A 20,168-nucleotide genomic window follows, 5' to 3' on the forward strand; every position below is an offset into this window, starting at 1 on the left:
CTGTTAGCATTTCTAATCACCTTTCTAACTTCAAATTAATTGACAGGAGAGTTCCTCAGGGGTCTATATCAGGCCCATTACTCTTCACTATCTACATTAATGACTTAACTGCCGATCTTCCGCATTGTGAAACGACACTACGTTTCTAACTGCTGACACCTATATTAATAGCCTAACTTCTAAGCTCAATACCGATTTGGAAAACATTATTCGCTGGTATCGTCGCAACTCTTTAGAAATTAACCCTAGTAAAACAGTCTTCATGCTATTTCACCCCACTCAAAAGAAAGTAATAAGTATTCTGACCATAGCTATCGATAGTTATCCCATCAAACCTTCTAGTCATTGTCGTTTTTGGGGGGTTATCCTCGATTCCAACCTAAAGTACACTACCCATATTTCACATCTAAAGCAAAAAATTGGATATGGTATCCGGATTCTTATAAAAGCACGTCCATACTTTAGACTACCAACCTTGCTTTCTCTTTATCATGCATTCATCCACAGTGACTTCACCTACTGCAGTGCGACTTGAGGCAGCACATATACCTCTCATCTTGTTCCATTACAATACATCCAGAAGCAGGCGATCCGCATTATTACTTTCCAGTCACCCCGATGTAGTGCATCTGCTCTTGTTCAAGAGCATCGCATTCTCACAATTCATAAACTATTTCAATTAAACATGGCAATCCTTGTCTATAATTCCCTTCACTCAAACATTCCCCAAATAATCTTTAACACTGAACAATTTGCTAATCATAATAATACTCGATTTGCATTAGCTAACAACTTATTACCTAAAATCAGAACTAATTTTGGCATATTCACTTCTTAGTTCACAGCGATGTCTTACTGGAACTGTATTCCAACGGACATAAAGCTGTCTCCTAGTATAGGCAGCTTTAAAAAGAATTTATTCTCATATTTACTTAACATGGGGGGGGGGGGGGGTGAATGCTGTAATGTAATTTAACATGTTCTGTTTGCTTCATTATGGGTAAACCATTATATCTCTAACATTTCACATTTCACCAACGTTTCATCATATCTTTTCTTTTTAATCAAAAAAAATCATATCTGTCCACTTGTTTCCAAAGGTCAGTTATTGTTAGAACACTGCCTCTAGGCTACATTTCACTTCCCATGATTTGTTTTGTTTTTAATTCAGTACATGATGTAATTATGTACAGCATTATGCCTTGTTTTCAGTTTACTTGTTTTCTTGCATTAATACATGTTAACAATTCTACCTCCTTGGTGTATTTGCATTAACCTGAATTATTTTGTTACTTTTATTTGTTCAATATGCAATTCTGTGTACTTTCATATCATGTTTCGGTTCCTTTGCTGTCATGTGTAATTATTTGTAGACAACTTTAAAACTTTGCTGCATTTGCTGTAACCTAACTTGTTTTGATCTTTCTAATTAGAACAGGAGGTCCCCCTACAGCCTTGAGGTTCGGGACCTCCTTCTGTATATCTTGTCACTGTGACTTTATTTTCGCGAGTCAATAAATAAAATTCTTCTTCTTCTACTAATACAATGTGGCACTAATGTAGGTACAAGCCTCTGAAGAGTGACCTCGACCTACTTGCAAGGGTTTGCTTGCGGTCATGCTGCGGCTATACACTGGACACTATGTTTAGTTGCTTTGTCCTGAAACGTTCTTCGAAGTTCTAAAAGCTAAAAAAGCCAGAGCTTTATGCAAGTTTTGTCTTTAGCAATGATGTACAGCTTGTCATAAATACTCGTGTCTGAAGAATGTGGCTGTAAATTCTTCGTTCACAAACCTGCGTTATTAATTAGAGACTTTTAGCGTGTCCGCTATTCCGGCAAACTGGGGCGGTTTGGGCAAATTACCGGATGGTCGGGGGCGTAAACGTGGGCGGTCAGAGTGCTGAAGCCGCCTGGTGTTGTAGAGCTCAACCAGACAAACACAGAGCTAAAATTGCAGTAACCTACTTTATTCTGCTTCGCTGCTGGTGCAAATTTTCGGCAGCGGCGTAATTGTGTTCACAATAGAGACGTTTAGCGTGTCCGGTGTTCCGGCAAGCGCGGGCGGTTTGCCGGTTTAGCGGGGGCGTAAACGTGAGCGGCCAGATTGGTGGCGCCAGCTGGTGGCGCAAAGCTCAACCACACAAACACAAAGCTAATTACTATATTCTGCTTAGCTGCTGGTGTAAATTTTCGACAGTGGCGCAAACGTGTTCACAATTACGCCGCTGCCAAAAATTTGCATCAGTAGCGAAGCAGGATATAGTGAGTTACTGCAGTTTTAGCTCTGTGTTTGTCTGGTTGAACTCTACGGTACCAGGCGGCTGCATCGCTCTGGCCGCTCACGTTTACGCCCCCGCAAACCCGACAATCCGTCCAAACCACCCCCAGTTTGCCGGAATAGCGGACACGCTAAAAGTCTCTATTTAATGAAGGCTTAAGACAAACACTGGAAATGCTTAGCTATGGGTGCATTCGGAAGAAAACGTCTTATGTCAGAGATGAAAAAAAAAAAAACGAGAACGGCTACTGACGCTCTGTAGTAAAACTTCAGCTTGTCTACATTTCAGCTTATACAGACTCGCGTTATTCTGATCACCTTATGCATATCTTATCTCCTTGTAGAAACTGAGCTTCATTCAGGACTCGAAGCCTCCAGTGGTGCAGGACTGCGCTGCATGTTTCCGGGGTTAGACTCGTCCGTAAATTAAGTTTCTTCGAGTGTATGCAGTTTTGCCAGCTCGCATAGAGCAAAATAAAGAAATAACTTTTCCAAAGATGGCCCCCTTCCGAAAAGCAGCTCACCCTTAGTTTTGCCACGAGTATATATATAAGCTCGCTTCGACACTCATTCTGTCCTACCCGCTATACCGTTTACGTGAACCCGACGACCGGATTTCGGCCCCACGATTCGACTCTTGAGACTTTATCGTTTTCATGTAAACGTAGATATAGCGCATCCTCAGTATGTTCTGCCAGTGTCACAAACAGTCTAATTTTTGTTTCATTCTTTCTTTTTTTATTTCTTCTTTTCTAATGCAGACATTATATATATATATATGAAGAATTGAAGGAAGTTTCACTTTTCTAAAGATTATATTTCTGGAATGGATACGCCATTCTGCGTTATTTTCCTTCCTTGCAATCTGAAACATCGCCTCTCCCACTTCCCCTTATTTTATTTGATTTATATGTTCCAGTGGAATACATCTCGCATTTTTGCGGTACATACGAGTGCGTCAAACTTACCGTCAGTCGTCTCTTCCTCAAAGTCTGTAGGCGCATCTGTAATAACAAGGGCTTGTCACATAACTGAAATTCCTAACGCAGACGATTTGCGGTTATTAATCCGAAAATACACTTTTTTATTATTTACAACGTGTGCATTGTGCCTGCCATTGCATCGCGAACCAATCCTTCTTTAAATAGGGAATAAATAGATTGCGCTACATGTCACCTAGACGCGCACGAAGAAACAAAGTAGTTTCGAAAACCTGAGTAGTTGATGGCTGACACAAATGAGTCATTTGAAGGCATCGGAAACAAGTAGATTCATCTTTATATTCTAATAGACCGGTGAATGCGCAAAATCATCGACTAAATATCTCGCATCTTGCGGTTTCTACAAATAATCTGACAAGGGGACGTTCAAAGAGAGCATAAAAATAAGAAAATTTTCGATTGTTGGCATCCTGCTTTTGTTAGCAGCCGCATATTCAAAATGCATTATATGGGCTGAACCGACACATGGGGTGCTATAGACGTACAGACCTCGCCACTTCTTTCTAGAGCAGTGGAGCACCGTACTGCTGAGTGAAGAAACGCATATTTGAGGGCTTATCTCAGGTGTATTTTTGTGCATAAGCAAGGTATGAGAGAGAGTGCTAGAGCTCAGTAGCTTAAGGAAAGCCACACGAATCTAGCACCGTGCCTTCAACGTTTTCATTTCTTTTTTTTACGTTTTTTTGTTCGTTAGCGCTTCTTTTTTTCTTTACAGCACAAGGGCTGCAGCGCTCTTGACAGTCTTAAGTAGGCTGTAGGATATGCCTAAACTTAAATTAAGAAAAGAATACACACACACACACAACATGAGCACTCAACAAATTCAAAAATGTAGTATAGCCCTATTGCCACAGTGCTTTTATCTTAAGAATGGTGAAGTATTAGTCATCGTGGTTTTCCAACTTTTCAGTTTACAATGCGCGAAAACAATCAATCAGTGTTCTGATGCACTATACAAAACTACACTCATTGAGGATACTTCGAACCATTTTAACATTTTCATAAAATCTTGTCGTTACTGAGACGTAGGCTGGAGTGAAGCTTGTGATCACTGTAGTGAAGCGCGTGACAGCTAGACAGCCAGGCACGGCGAAACAAATTTCTTTACACAGTTCAACGCGGCCTTCATAACAGTGTCGTCACGAGTACCACAATCGCAGCAGGCCCGCATGCGTGCTTGAGTTTTGTTTTTAAAACTAGCACCACTGCTCCGTGCCCTAATCGGGACACCAGGGCGTCCTACGTAAGCTTCAACCGTTAAACTCACTACTGCAAAGCATTTTCTTTAGTGCGACTTGCACTAGGATATAAAACAATTACGTTTCGCTGAGCACTGTTACCAACTCAACAGACGAGGGCGCAAGATAAACGCAGCACTGTTCCCGTGTGTTTCTGCGGCATCTCTCGGCTGTACAACTGCAGAATCACTGCGCTTCTTAAGTGATAGGCCACAATTACGCCTATGTTCGTCTATATTTGTTGAATGTGCAAAATAAAAGCAAGATCTGACGTCTTTCGTACCTCGAGGCATGTACCAGGATTCCGTGTGACGTCTGGAGCTTTTCCTGGACTCGCCTTTGCTGCCGAACGCCCGAATGTGGTAGGCGTCTGCAAAGAGGACGAAGAGACATAGGTCATGAGGAATCGTAAGCAGTGCCATCGAGAAATGTACAGGGTGAATTTTTTTTTAGCTGCACCAAATTTTAAAAACTTTCCTGTGGCATATAGCAAAATGCTAACCCTTGAACTAAATTACTCGATTAGGTGGTCATTATTCTAGCAGAAATCAAGATGCTTATCAAAATAATTTACATAATTACACCAATTAACTTTTCCCCAATCAGTTACCTTACGGCACGTATTTTAACGTACGTATTCTAGCTAGTGAGTATACAAGTCATATTGAATTCGAACGAATTCTGAGGATGACACCGATTTCGAGATGTGCGCCGTCAAATTGGCGATAGAAATGCACTGTTGTTTCACTTACTTTTCTGACAGAATGCTGTGTTATGCATTGAAGCACAAAAGTAACTGGAACGTCAATGCATTTCGTTGGACACTTTGAACATGAATATCTTTAAACTAGTCCTGATCATTCGTTCCAAGTGGATTTGCCTTGCGAACTCATCAGCTACAATTCACAAATTGAATTATGTGCCGTAAAGTAAGTAATTAAAATGGTAATTAGTGTAAATGTGTTAATTCTTCAATTAAACACTTTGATTTTTAGTAGAAGTAGCGGCCACCTCATCGAGTAATCTAGTTCAAGGGTTCGAATTGTGCTGTCTGCTACGGGCCATATTTAAATATGCGATGCAGCGAAAGAAACACCGTCTAGATAGGCCTCTACAAAAATGTAACAATGAACTGGTATTAGCTCATATGTATGGACAGCTGGGCAAGTTGGTGTGGTTGGATTATTGAAAACTGCCGTGGTAAAGACAGGAAGAGCGTACAAAGATTGAGAAGGACGAGTGCAGACTCGCAACTGATTTATTGAAACGAAACGTCACAAATTATATAGACTGGCAACCCCTCCTACATAGCCCACCTGCTCAATTCGAACAGAAAAAATTTAACTATTCTTATGAACTCTGGTCCCTCTACTCCCTTGCAGAAAAAAAAAGGTTCAATTGAAGAGTCGTTAAGTTTACTTGAATTAGTAGCGCACTCTTTCAGAGATAATGTCATACGCGGGGCAAGGTAGGGTCCCCTTTCTGCTTGTTTAGGAGAACCCACTGTTTTCTGCATTTTTTCCGCTCACAGAAATTGTAGTGCCCGTTGTCTTGGACGTTTTGTTTAGCGCGGCCAAATGTAGGGGTGACTCACTAGACCCCGTATGTATGTATGTATGTATGTATGTATGTATGTATGTATGTATGTATGTATGTATGTATGTATGTATGTATGTATGTATGTATGTATGTATGTATGTATGTATGTATGTGCGTGCGTGCGTGCGTGCGTGCGTGCGTGCGTGCGTGCGTGCGTGCGTGTGCGTGTGCGTGTGCGCGCGCGCGCGCGAACGAACGAACGGTCATACGCATGCAGAGGCTTGTACGCATGCATGCAGAGGCCACAGACGCATGCAGAGGCCACAGAGGCTTGTGGCCACGGCGCTCTGATGTGGCGGCTGCATTTTGATTGGAGCAGAACGAAAAAAACATGCTTGCGCTTAGATTAGGGCACATATTAAAGAACCCCAACCGGTCAAAATTAATCCAAATCTACAACCGCATCCCCACAGCGCAACTTGAAAGCCCCCAAGTATGTATGGGTGTTTCAGTGATTCATAGTGATTTACAGCGCAAGTCTTTTTGCCCAAGGTTCGACTAGCTGCTGAGATTAGGGCACATATTAAAGAACCCCAACCGGTCAAAATTAATCCAAATCTACAACCGCATCCCCACAGCGCAACTTGAAAGCCCCCAAGTATGTATGGGTGTTTCAGTGATTCATAGTGATTTACAGCGCAAGTCCTTGTGCCCAAGGTTCGACTAGCTGCTGAGTTTGTTCCTGATTCATATATTGCTATGTATACACATACTTACATAATAATAGTTCTGCTATACATAATGAGATCTCTTTTTATATTCACATACCCTTATACTTCAGTTTTGTTATGGAATTTATTTCTGGCGTTCGCTGGTCATTAACTGATAATGTTTAACGGTTTTCCTGCGTTCCGTATATGATCCAATTTACAATAAATGAATAATCTCAGGTGTTAGATGCCACGGCGATTCATTTAAGAAATAGTCTAAAAACAACGCTGTTAAGCCCATCGAACTAGATTAAGAGCAATATAAGTGGCACAATAGTCACCCTGCTTATTACTCGCTTCGCGAACAGACTATTCTGCTGCTACTCTTTTTGATCAGCTCGGGGGACGGAGGTGGGAGGGGGGCGGCTCTTCTTCTTTTCTTTTTACTTGAATTTGCTTAGGCTTACGACACCGCGCTGTCTTTCTGGTTATAAAAGCTCTGCAAGGAAATGTCACTGTATCGTTATACAAGCTGTCAGAGCAGAGAAGCTTTCTTCTTTGCGGGCATTCAAAATGGCTCATGCAGACACCGAGATTTCCGCCCATGGCGAAAAAAGAAAGCATTTCTCCTTGCTTTACTGACGTGTAAAAGCGTCCGCAGCCTCGTAAAAGAGGCCGTTTTTCGCTTTTCCAGCCGCTGCGTGCATTTTTTTACCTACTTGGCAAAGAAAGAAATTCATTTTTTTTGTCACCCCCCACCCAAGCGAACCTATGTGTGAACGCACTTCCGGGCGTTCGTTCCCCCGTCTCCATTTGCCTTTTTTATTGTGAAAACAGAGCGCCGTCTCCGCTTGTTGAAAAACGCATCGTCCGCGCTTTGCGATCCTCTATCGCCCTTTGCGTAGTGTGTGCGCATTGTATAGCGAATCTTCAGGTGGACAAAAATTCCTGTCTAAATGGGGCTTCTCGTGCAAAACGGGCCTTCAGAATGAGCGCACTTCAAGCGATGGTCATTTGTGAAGCTACTCGCATTTATTTGTTTATTTATTTATTTATTTATTTATTTATTTATTTATTTATTTATTTATTTCACATACTGTCAATCCCTCATGGGATTATAACAGGAAGGACAAGTACAAATGGTAGTATTTGCGAACAACGGTTATAAATACATTATATAATCACGAGTGTGTTATTGCAAACGTTTTTGCTTCGCTAAACACAGAATTGAGTACTTCATCACAAATGCAATATATGGGTACAATTTAATTTAACCTTGAAGAATCTGAGAAAGTAACAACCCCCTAAAAAAACACTCCTGTAAACACATGTGATATAATATACGTGATGAACATGATAAACAGGATACAGTCATGTATATAATGGATCATACAAAAGGAACACTTATAGATTAAAGTGTTAGCGTTTAAAGATCGGTAACAAAGCAGAGTAAGTAAGTTATATATATATCTATAGAGCTGTAAGTCGAGGAGATGTTTTGCCACTGAACTAGCAAATGTATCTAATAAGGAGCTGTTAATAATGTATTCACTCAGTTTATTCCACTCTCTTGTTGTAAAGGAAAGAACGAACTATTGAAGCAGTCGGTAGGAAAAGAATACTCATTGATTGTTTGTGTGTGTTTATGTCGCATTGGCCGTGTTTCATTTCTGGAGATGTATCTAGAGGTACCAAGATTAAGCGTGTTGTGTAGGATCTGGCCGGTACCTAAGTTTAGAACAGCTTAGTACTGCTCGGTTTTGTACTGTTAAGATTCCGGCTTTGTTAGGTAGTTCGGTGGGCGAGTCTGTTAGTTTATTGTATATAAGCCGTAGTACTTTCCTTTGTACACCTTCTGGTATTTTAATCAGTTGTTGCGTGTATGGTAACCAGATAGCATTTGCTTACTGAATGACTGACCTGACAAAAGTTTTGTAAGCCAGAACTTTTGTATCGGGTGGTGCTAGTCGGAGGTGTCTTCCAAGAAAGAGAAGGCGTTTCATTGCAGTGGCTGTAGCGTTGTTTATATGGGAGTTCCATCTGAATTCATGTGTTAATGTTAATCCGAGGTACGTGTGTTCATGAACTCGTATCAGTGGCACGTCGTTAACGGTATGCACCAAGCTCGAGTTACTTTTTTTTTCATAGGGATTGACAGAGCGGCATATTTCTATTTCGTCCAATCATTTAAAGTATGTGTATAATCTTGAAGCTTGGCGGGACTCTAAAGGCCGTGCAGCGTGCAAAGCAATGACGCCATATTTTCTCTCGTTTACTTTTCTCAACAACTTTAGGGCGACATTACCACTTAAATAAAGGCATCTTCGAATCAAGTCTAAAAAAGAAGTAGCGAAATTTATTTTTCAGTTTAAAATGGGCAAATATGAACTCGATTGGAGAGAATGCAGGAAGTGTGCAGAAATAACAGTTATGTTTGAGAAGTCCGCGATTGTTAATTAAACTGGGGTGGCTCGCCGTGGGTTATGTTGGACATAGTAGCACTGGTCTGCGGATTAATTTTGACCACCTGCAGGTTTTAACGAGCTCCCAAAGCACGATACACGAGCGTTTCTTTTTCTTTCTTTCCTTTTTTTTTGCGATCCCTGTGCCGCGGAAGGCGGCCGCCGAGGCGGGGAGTCAAACCCGTGACCTCGTGCTGAGAAGAACAACGCCGTAGCCACTGAATCACCGCTATGGTTGTCTTAATTGAGGATGCAGTGCAGCGGCTGCGAGTTTAAGAGGTATGCAAGAATGCATCTGCGGGGCAGTTCGCCAGACCCTGCCCTTGTGCAGTGCTTATAAAAATCTTTATTCAGAGAAACTGTCTCGCTTCATGAAACGTACGCATGTCAAACATACCGAGCTTGTAATGCCTTCAAAACAAAAGTACAACTTTCTTTTTCTGATTGGACTCAACACCTAACCAAGAAGGCTCACTCGCATTTGTCGAACAGCTGCTACACTCCGTGATTCGTGGTGTTCTCAAATTGCCATTTTAATTTTTTCGTAAGTCTATTTAACAAAATTGTGAAGTAATACGCCAATAAAATTTAAAAAAAAAAACGTTTTGTCTCTCCTTCATAAGTATACAGCAAACACGGCGAGACTGCCCAACCACGATCGCTGGGTACAGTCGCAAAATATCACATCGACTGCAGTTCGAATTCATCCTACACTAGTTTGGAACCGAAGGACGACCTCATGGCTCAGTCGCAAAATAGTTCAGCGATTAGGTCGCACAGTGAAAATTGGCGCATTTCGCTTGTTCTTCCACTCCTTTGTCACTAAATAATTAATCCTATTGCAGCCACGAAAGAGCTCTACATTTCACTGACACTCCGTTACTGCCAAGCAGTAGGTATAGCAAATTTTAACAGGTTTCGTGTCATTTGCAGACTCCCTTCCCGCAACGGAATCTTCGGATATCACTTTTCACTCCGCAAGATTATTGTGTATGTTTTGTGTGGTACGATACAGTGGTGTATAGACAAAATAGTGGTTTCGTTTGTCCCACGCTCAGCTTCCCAATTTTCTCAAGTTGGCATGTATGCATCGGATATACAAAATTGCCCTGAACGATATAAAATACTGGCCACGCAGCTACTATGATGTAACTGTATCTCCTGCCTAATTTCATTTTGAAAACTTTCAGACTAGTGAAAAAGCACCACATTTTCAGTGACAGGTACAAATATAGTTCCAGCTCAAATGTTACGCACCAAAGCCGAAATGTTTGGTTCAGCACTTTCTTGGAGGCTGTAGTGTTAAATTCAATATACTGGTTGTTTTTTTATTTTTTAGTCTTAATTAATTAATCAACTTCTCAAATATTATAATTAGATGAAACGTTTCAATGAGAAAATTGTAGAGCAACATAAAAAAAAGAACCAATACAGCTTTCTGTTGCTCAATGCGTGCTACATAATAGTGTTTTTCCGAGCGTGAAACAAGCCCGCTGATACACCCAAAGTGCCTCTAGCGGCCAGTGGCGCGGCAATCGTCGTGTCTATGGCAAGATGGAGACGGCCAAGCTTATTTTTCATTTGCAAGCTCATGACTGCAACGTACAACTAACGCAAGTTAAGAATAAGTTCTTCATTGTAATAAAGTTCACGCGCAGGTGGGCCTGTTTCAGAGCAAGAAGAAGCCAAGCTTCTTCGATATACTTGGATATAATTCGGCTCGACTTATTGACAAACTTGCGGCTCACGTCGTTTCAAAACAACAGAAAAGGGGAGCCAGATCCGCTGTGTGAAACAGCCTCCACAATACTTGCAAGCAAACACGGTGGTGCGGCAGCGGAGGCTCCCGCATGAGGTCACACGCGCGAGCGCGCCACTCAAACTTCTCGCCTGCATCGCAATTTGGGTGAAACTTCAGTTTTAACATTATTTCCATCATCTTATAACAACCTTCAAACGGAAGCGGACATGCCCGTTGCGCTTTTCGAATAACTTCTAATGGCAGCCTTACGTCTTCCCTGTCCAATCGTGCGAACACTGGAAAGGTCTCGCCGACTGACTTATCTTCGTTTCAATCATTATTTCGCTCTCGTAGTCTTTGTTTCGGTGGTAGCTTAGAAAACCACGGAGCCAATCAATCAGTCCTAGAGAACGAAAACTCTTTGATGTTTCAGGCGAGGAAAAAGGATAACGCATTTCTGTTCGAAAAGGTCAGCTTCCTTCAGCACTTACATCCCGTTTGGTTGACCTACATATATACTTCGGGAAGATGAGCGCTAACGCAGTATAATGTTGTTTAGGCGTGATGTCAATGTATCAAACGGATTGGCCTGTTTGTGATTCTTGTCTTCGCCCTCCTCCCTCTTTTCAGAGCCAATTAATTAATAAACCAATTAATTTGTCAGCGTGGCTCCTTTGCCCGAGTAGGGAATGGGGTGGCAGGAGTATAAATAGAGAATAAATTAGGGGGGCGGGAGGTGACTACAAAGGTGCGAGAGCGGATCACCTCGCAAGTAGAGATCTGGCCCTCTGCGGATTTGCGATAAAGACGGGCGTCATACGAATGATTTGACACCGCATGATCGGTACCCCAGTCCCGGATCATGCCCAACTTCACCATCCTCCGCCAGAAAGTTTCACTCGCTATGTTCTCGAAGTTCAGGAGTTGCTTTCCTCGTGTCTCTCACTCACAATGGTCCATGTTTATATCAAAATGTGCGCCGCTTCCTTTTTCATTTTCTTTATTTGGTTGAAACGGTCATGAGGGCACTGGGAGTAAGAAAAAAATTGCTTTTTTTCGTAATGATAAAAGAAATAAGCAGCCTACATGAGCAAGGGTTTACGACGTTCTTAGCCTCAAGGGGAAAACTCGTGGTTTTCATACAATCTCCGGTTCCCTGCAAAAGGAGAGATTCTCACAGTTAAATAATACAAAAATAAATAACCAAACTAGATCATCAAATATCATGAAGCCAGTGAAGCAACAAGATCACGACAGACACTGGAAACGTAAGAAAAGCACGCTTGGATGCTGACATGTTAGGCGTCGTCGTAAAACGCGACGTTTCAAATTGCGCCATGTGCCATCCTTGCGAGAAATAAATTATACTACCAGCGTCGTCTCCGTTGCTGTCTACAGAAGAACGGCCTTTAGGTCATCACTTTAAGAAAGCTAAAATAAGGAAGAACAAAACGGAGGTCGTCAAATAAGTTTGCCTTCGTTAGATATATAAGGCAAAAAGCGAAGCTATCACAGAACTTGAGATTATGATATAAGCTAGATGTGTCGCCTTGCTGGACACCATAAAGTGGTTGGGACCTATGTTTGGCGTGCAAGGCGGCGGAAAATGACAGTTTTATGCCCCGGATATTACTTTGTCCAAGAGTCAGTGCCCATAAGCTGCAGCACATCAAATGATGCAGCTCGCTAATTGCTTCTAAATTAATTACCACTCGCAAACCGCCATGAATTTTTCATACTGAAGTGACATTGCACGCCATATTCAAACAGTTTAGAACTGCGCATGGTTTATATTTTAATTTTTTGTAATGGAAAGTGCAACTGCAACCCATTTTGTTCATTTGCTATAGAGAGTGCTTTTTTTTTTTAGCTGCACGAAATTTTCAAAAATTTTCTGTGGTAGATAGCACAATTCTACCCTTGATCTAAATTACTTGATGAGGCGGCCATTGCTTCTACTAGAAATCAGAACGAGTATTTAAGTAATTAGCACACCTACGCAACTTAACTTTCTAATTAATTATTTTACGGCACATATCTTAATCTGCGAATTATAGCCGGTGAGTTATCAAGGCGTATCTACTTCGAACGAATTCTCTGGACTGCACCAGTTTTGATATATTAATTTTCAAAAGAAAGAGAGAGAGAAAGCAAGGAGACGAAACGCAGGGAGGTCAACCAGACGAGCTTCCGGTTTGCTACCCTACACTGGGAGGAAAAGGGAAAGGGGTATAGAAAGAGGAAAAGCTGAAGGAACCAATTGCACACTGTGTGTGCAGCGAAGCGCAGTGACATCAAAGTCAAATTTCATAGCTGGTGATGTGCGTTGAAGACATCTGGGATGACCCAAGGGCCAGTGGTCGTTGCGTGAATAGGAGGCTGCGGGTGAGCCATGCGGCTCACCCGAGATTTACAAGCACCGGATTTAGAGCATCCAGCACTTGCACTGCACTTCGCGCTGACCTAGTGTGAAACTTGCTTAATAGTATACGAAGGGTATTTATGAGGGACCGAAACATCACAACGACTTGCCGGTCTTCGGGTAAGTTGTCGGGAGTCGGCGCTGTGGCGCTGTATCCTTTGATGTGATTGTGGCTCCTACTGTGGCATCGGCTGTGTCATCGGCTGGGACTACGGCTGTGAATTCAGCTGTGGGATCGGCTGTGCCTTCGGCTGTGACATCGGCTGTGGCTTCCACTGTGGCTTGCGTTGTGGCTTCAGCTGTGGCAGCGCCTGTAGGTTTGGTAGCGCAGGCCAAGCTTCACAAATAATGTTCTTCGGCACGACCTGTTGTCCGAGTTACTAGACTCCGCTAGGCCTAGGGGGCAGAGGGGCAGGAGGCGTCTGATGTGGTGCGCTCTTCACAGAGGCATCGGTATTCCTTGAAGTCCGACTGCGTCGGGAGCGTCACTTTCTAGCGGCGGCAACCGCTTCCCGACGAGACGAACGATATGTCGCCATCTACTTCTAGACCACCCTTCCCTTCTTCATTTTGGGGCAGTCCTTTGATGCAGCGTTATGGGACCCAATGCAGTTGCGGCATTTGAGAAGCGTGGCTCAGCGAGAACGAACTCTCATGTTCTCGCACACTGCGCTCACGTGTCCCAGCCTCATGCAATTGCGGCATTGGGGTGGCCTTGGGATACATGGCTGTGCCAGTCAAGATACATGAGTTAGAGCGAAGCCATCAACAACTGGCTTCACTCGAATCGGCAAGTCAGCGCCTGAGATGGAGACGTCGACGCCGTAGATGACATCTGCAGTGGAGTCACTGTCCAGAGGGATATATTAGTAGACCTTCATGCCGCCAAGTTTCGTAAGTTTGCACAAAGTGCTTAGCGTAGTCACACGTAGAACGTCGATAGCCTAGACATTTTTTCGTGTGTTGACTATGACGTCCTTGACTTGATTTGGCATCACCACTTCTAGGAGAATCGAGGCAGGCTGTCTGTTGAGTCCCCTCATGTTGTCGGTAGCGAGTTATGGTACATATAGAATCGTACTGACTGCGGTATTCCCAGTTGGTCCTACAGTACACGTGCTTGAATACAGGTATATATGCCCTGGTGTTTCTTCGTTTCGCATTGTGGCTCCTCACAAGCTGAATGTCGTCATCGGAGAAGTCCTCACTGCTCACTGAGTAAACTGGTATTGTCGCCGTCGGTGTCGCTCTGGCGGCCAGTCCGCTTCCTAGACGCAGGCACCGCTGAGGTCGCCATCCCTGGCAGATGAGCGGGAACGTCAACTTGCATCCGTGCCACAAGCCATCACGGCTCTCCAGAGATATACAAAAAAATCAGGTGAAAACAGCTGAGCTAGAAAAATAGCGTTGTAGCTCGCAGACGCTTCGTCTTCGTCCAATTTTGAAAGTGTCCGACGAAATGCATGGGCGTTTCAGTTACTTTTGTTGCGACAGCAAATATGTGGAGACTTCAGGCGCATTTCCACCACCGGCGTCGGCGTGATGTTCCGTATAAAATCCCAATCCGATAACAACGTCGCCACGCCCCGTATGCTGTAGGTGGGAATGAAAGCACCAGAAGGAGAGGGTTCTACTTTGGAGGCGGCTGCGTATGGCACGGCTGAGTGCGGCCGTGCGGGCGTTACCTTGAAAGCCATGTGCGATGAGTACAGAGCCTAGCTGCGCCGATAGCTGCGGCTGATGACTTCGTGTGAGCTGTGTTTTCGCCGCTCAGTTCGCGTAGAAGCGAGAGACAACACGAAGGTCAATGCGCGCGTTACTACTGCCGCTCTTCCTCACGCGAGCGTTTTGACAGAGAGTGTCCGCGCTCATCGAGCGAGATGTGCTTATGTTTGCCTGTGCCTGCGTGACACCATGCTCGTTAATTTTGTTAGTAAGCGAATGTTTACGAGTTTACGCAGCCGATAAAAGTTCTATCCTTATTTTGTATATCAGTCTACCAATTTGCTATCGCAATCGATGCTTTGCCTTTCGGGCGAAACTGCCACTTTGTTTCAAGAACACGCTTCTTTTATGCACGGAAGCACAAAAATAACTGGAACACCAATGCATTTATTTCATCGGACACTTTGAAAATTAATGTCAGAACTGGTGCCGTCCAGAGAATTCGTTCCAAGTGCATAAGCTTTGTGAACTCACCGGCTATAATTGGTAAATTAAAATGTGTGTCGTAAAACAATTAATTAAAATATTGTTTCCGGAATTATGGCAATTATTTAATTAAGCATTTAATTTCACATAGAAGTGATGGCCACCTGATCAAGTAATTTAGATCAAGAGTAAAACTGTGCTATCTGTCGCAGGATATTATTTTTAATTTGGTGCAGTTAAAAAAGATAGACCCTATATGACACATATCGACGAGATTTGTCGTGTATTGCTCTATTGCTTGGGGTAGCATTCGCTAATTCTTACTCCATAATTGGAATGACCAGAAGTGGAAAGTTTGTGAGTGCACAAAGATGATTGTGGACTTTCTGTGTGGTTGTTCTCGTTTCATTGCACAAATAAGAGCCCTTTTCACCACGCCTGACAGGCTTGACAACCGCTGCCTTAGATTCTGGTCACAACCGACGTTAGCCAGAGTTGCTCTAAAAGCCCTAGTGTGATTTTTTAAAGAAAAGCATCATGACTGAAGGAACAAAAAGACTGTCGCCGTTGTCAATTGCTGTTGTGCTTGTGCGAACATAATCTTTTGATATCTTCTCCTCTTTTCTCCTCATTTTTTTTCTGTCCTTACTCCATTCCCCAGTGCTGAGTAGTCAAGTGGACAGTTAGTGTGGTTGACCCGTCGGCCTTTCAAATCTTATTTTCTCTCCGTTTCTGTCTCGACTACAGTCCAAAATTATCTTCGCTATTTGTCAGATATCTGATTTTCCCTTTATTCATTACTTCTCTACACCTTGCGGGTTTCCGCAGAACTACTGCGTCAAACACTTGTGGAAATTCTTTCAGCCCTAACAAAGACCGGCCGTACCCAGGTTGTAAGTCTTGGCTATATAAATATTCATGTCTTGAGCGCTAACCACAAAGAATACACTTACTTAATAAAATGATATAATTTTCACAATTTAGTTACTATGCCTACGCGGGTGACTGGTACATCAGAAACCATTTTAGATCATGTGCTCACTAATATTCTTACTAACGTAACAGCAGGCCTTTTTGACGAGCCTGTCATCAATCACACATCAACCTTTGTCACGTTAGAATAAGCGCCTATGGTACGCCATGCTGGCCACAGAACAACTTACAAAATTGATTATTCAAAGCTTTGTAACTTTTTTTTTACTTTCATTAGGTTGGCACGAGGTTCACCGTGACAACGTAGACCAAGAATTTACTAATTAATGTTATCACAGACTCCGTTAAAAACTCCAAAGCTATCATCAATAGGCGTACATATGACATACCAATTTGCCCCTGGATAACCATGAATTTATTAAATGCGCTTAAGGCAAACAACTATTGGTATCATAAATGAAAACGTGATAAGCATAATGCCCATACATCTTCTAATTGAGTACAAGCCCGTAATAAATCTGTTGCTATGTCGCGTAAATGTAAAAAATACTATTACTCCAACCTTATTGAACAAGCTGCTGGTAATTCTCGGAAAACTTGGCAAATAATCAACGAATCAACTAGACGTACTCGGAATGAAAAAATTGTACCTAATAATGTTACTGAGAATACTGTCAATGACTTCAACACTTACTTCCCAAATGTTGGTCCCTTACTGGCTAAAACGCTGCCTCGTCCGAGCAAAACTTCTTATGAACCTATTTCCACGACCGATAGTTTCGTTATAAATAATATAGAGTTTTATGAATTTCTGTCTATTGTGAGTAAGCTGGTAACCATTAAAGCGCTGGGCCCGGACGAGATTCCAGTGCGCGTTATGAAAGATAATATTGATATATTCGGACACATATTATGCGATCTATTCAACCACTCCCTGCGTACTGGAAAATATCCATCGACATTTAAAATAGCTAAAGTTACCCCTGTTCATAAAGTGGGGGACAGGTGAGACCCTTCTTGCTACCACCCGATATCTGTACTGAGTGTTCTTAAAAAGCCCCTCACCAGGCCCCCTAGCAAATTTTGGTTATACTCTGGAAATTGTTACGTGTCCTCTAGGGCGCGTTCTGCCGCAAAAGATTTTTCAAATCGGCCCATTAATAGCCGAGATAGAAATATTTCAGCGCCGCGAACCCGTGATTTCAACAGGCGGGCTCCACTGCCAAGCAAGACGCTCCCTCCACTCGCCCCGTCTAGCCTTCACAAGCGAAATTCCTTCCCTGCGTTCTCCCGTACCAGACATCGAGGATCGCGTGACGCATACGTCACAGGCTCCGCCTTCATTTTTTTCTCCTCTCTTTCTTTTTTCTGGCGCTATGCATTTCCGCTGACGTCGTCGCGCGCGAGCTGTTGTCTCGTTCGCGCAGCGCACAATTTTGCGCGCTGTGCACAAGGAATCATGACTGGCGGTATAACTCAGGAAGGAGGAAAGAGAAAAGCAGAAGGCCGAGAACAAATGGAGAACCAGAATAACGTCCGGTTGGCTACCGTACACCGGGGGAAAGGGAAGGGGGGAGACAGAGATGACAGGGAGAGAGAGGAGGGAAGGAAAGAAGAAATTAGCGGTGAGTTCGCTGACACGTGCGGTCTAATAGTAATTGCACAAACACTCATAGACGTTCACACAAGCCCGCCGTCCTCAAGAAACACAAAAGCGCCTTCACCGCTTCATGGGCCGACGAGCGATGGTAGCGGTGTTCCAGCAGCACCTGCACAGAAAGCGGCCGATTGTCCAGTTTTTGGAGAGCGTTAGCAAGTTCTTGTCTTTCTGTGGCATATCATGGACAGTGGCACAGCAGGTGGTCGATATTTTCTTCAGTGCCGCAGACCTCGCATGCTGCACTGTCGGTCACTCCAATTAATGTAGAGTATGCCTTTGTGAAGGGAACTCCTAACCAAAGGCGATAGAGTAGCGTAGCTTCACGTCGAGGAAGTCTGAATGCAAGTCGCAGTTGCAGTGAGGGGTTTAATCGATGCAGTCGTGTAAGTCTTTAGTTTTGCGAGTTCCACTCGGTCAGTGAGAGACTGCGCGCCAGGTACCGGAGCTGCCTTGCGGCGTCTGTCCTCGAAAGCGGAATCAGAACACTGTACTCTTTTGATGTGTCGTGTGAGCAGCGTTATCGGCGGAATCATTGCCACTGATTCCACAATGGCCAGGTACCCATTGAAAAACAACCTCGTGATCTTTTTGTTGGACGTGATGGTGAAGTTTCATGATTTCGTATGTCAGCTGTTCATGACATCCGCGTCGGAGAACTGACTGAGTGCACTGTAATGCCGGTTTTGAGTAGAGAACACAGCCCATTTTCTAGGTCTTTCAGAATCAATGAATTGCAGTGCACGACGCAGAGCCGTTAGTTCTGCCGCCGTTGAGGTCGTGACATGCGATGTCTTGAACCGCACTGTTATTCCTCGCGTTGGTATAATCACCACACAACCAGAACTGGACGACATAGTCGATCCATCGGTACATACGTGGTTGCTGTACTTTTCATGCAAAAGAAGTAAGCTCAGCTGTTTTAGAGCAGGCGCCGGTAGATCTGTCTTGTTCGGTAGTCCTGGAATCATTATATGTACTTGTGGACGGCTCAAACACCACGGAGGAAGCACTGGCTTGGCCGCAGGTGCGTACCCTGAAGTAAACGACGCACGATGTGCACTGATAATACCGCTAAATGTCGAGCAGGGCCTTACAGCAGTGAGGCTCGCCAGGAGGCAGGAAGGGGTCCTAGCATAACGTCTGAGATGCATACGCATTGTCTCAACGGTAATGTGCGTCGTGATTGGGTAATCCTGCGCAATGGCAATGGTTTCAGCCGTTAATGCACTGCGTGGTAAGCCAAGACATATGTTAAGGGCTTGGGCTTGAATGCACTGAATCGTACGCAGGTCTTGCAGATGTTGGATATAGCAGGCAGAGCTACACGAATACTGAGGCAGAACAAGCGGATCGCAGAGCATGATCACGCGCTGGATCACGGTAGAAAATGGTGTAGTTTCGGTACATACGCACGTGACCGCATGGCCCTGGGAACAAGCGGACGAAGCGGAAGTAGATCTCCTTTCCTTCGGTGCGAAGTAAAACAAGAAACACGCAAACATTCCGTTTGCGTGATTTATTATTTCTCTAAACTTCAATTCGTCAATTCAAGCAACAGATCGCACAGATAACAGATGTTGTCTTGAATAATTCTCGAAGTCACGTATCACCACGAGCGACGTCACACTGCGAACCCGACTACGTAGGCGCAGGCGCACGACTACGTCACCGTCCGGCTTGGAGCGCGGCGACCGCGAGGAGAATGAAAAACGGCGTTCAGTTTGAAGTTTCACGTCTTTCCGCGGCGCGTAGCGATGTAATACTTTGCAGACAGGATCGTTATCACTGAATGTATGATCTGCGCTTGTCAGCTCAAAATGACCAGACCTGGTGAGGGGCCCTTTAACAATATTTTTGAAAAAATAATCGCAAAACACATGCATTTATTTTTCGACAAATATTACGTGTTATGTCCACACCAACATGAATTCCGACCAATGCGTTCTACAAACACAGCAGTGCTCACACTGAGTCAAGCCTTAAATACCGCCCTTCAATATAACAAATTCGTTGTAGCAGTTCTTCTTGACCT

At 43.6% G+C, this 20,168-nt stretch overlaps 1 protein-coding gene across 2 annotated transcripts in view; it reads right to left on the minus strand.

Moving 5' to 3' along the window:
• The window catches only part of Hasp (Hig-anchoring scaffold protein), an 865,621-nt gene that overhangs the window by 603,862 nt on the left and 241,591 nt on the right, over positions 1-20,168 (minus strand). For both annotated transcript variants that reach the window (XM_050196742.2, XM_050196741.2), the window contains exons 2-3: positions 4,802-4,888; positions 3,248-3,283 (exon numbers count right to left, since the gene is read on the minus strand). In XM_050196742.2, coding sequence (XP_050052699.1) covers positions 3,248-3,283; positions 4,802-4,888 — 123 coding nt within the window. The remainder of the gene's footprint in view (positions 1-3,247; positions 3,284-4,801; positions 4,889-20,168) is intronic.

The sequence above is a fragment of the Dermacentor andersoni genome, chromosome 1 (assembly GCF_023375885.2).
Source record: "Dermacentor andersoni chromosome 1, qqDerAnde1_hic_scaffold, whole genome shotgun sequence".
Taxonomy (NCBI): domain Eukaryota; kingdom Metazoa; phylum Arthropoda; class Arachnida; order Ixodida; family Ixodidae; genus Dermacentor; species Dermacentor andersoni.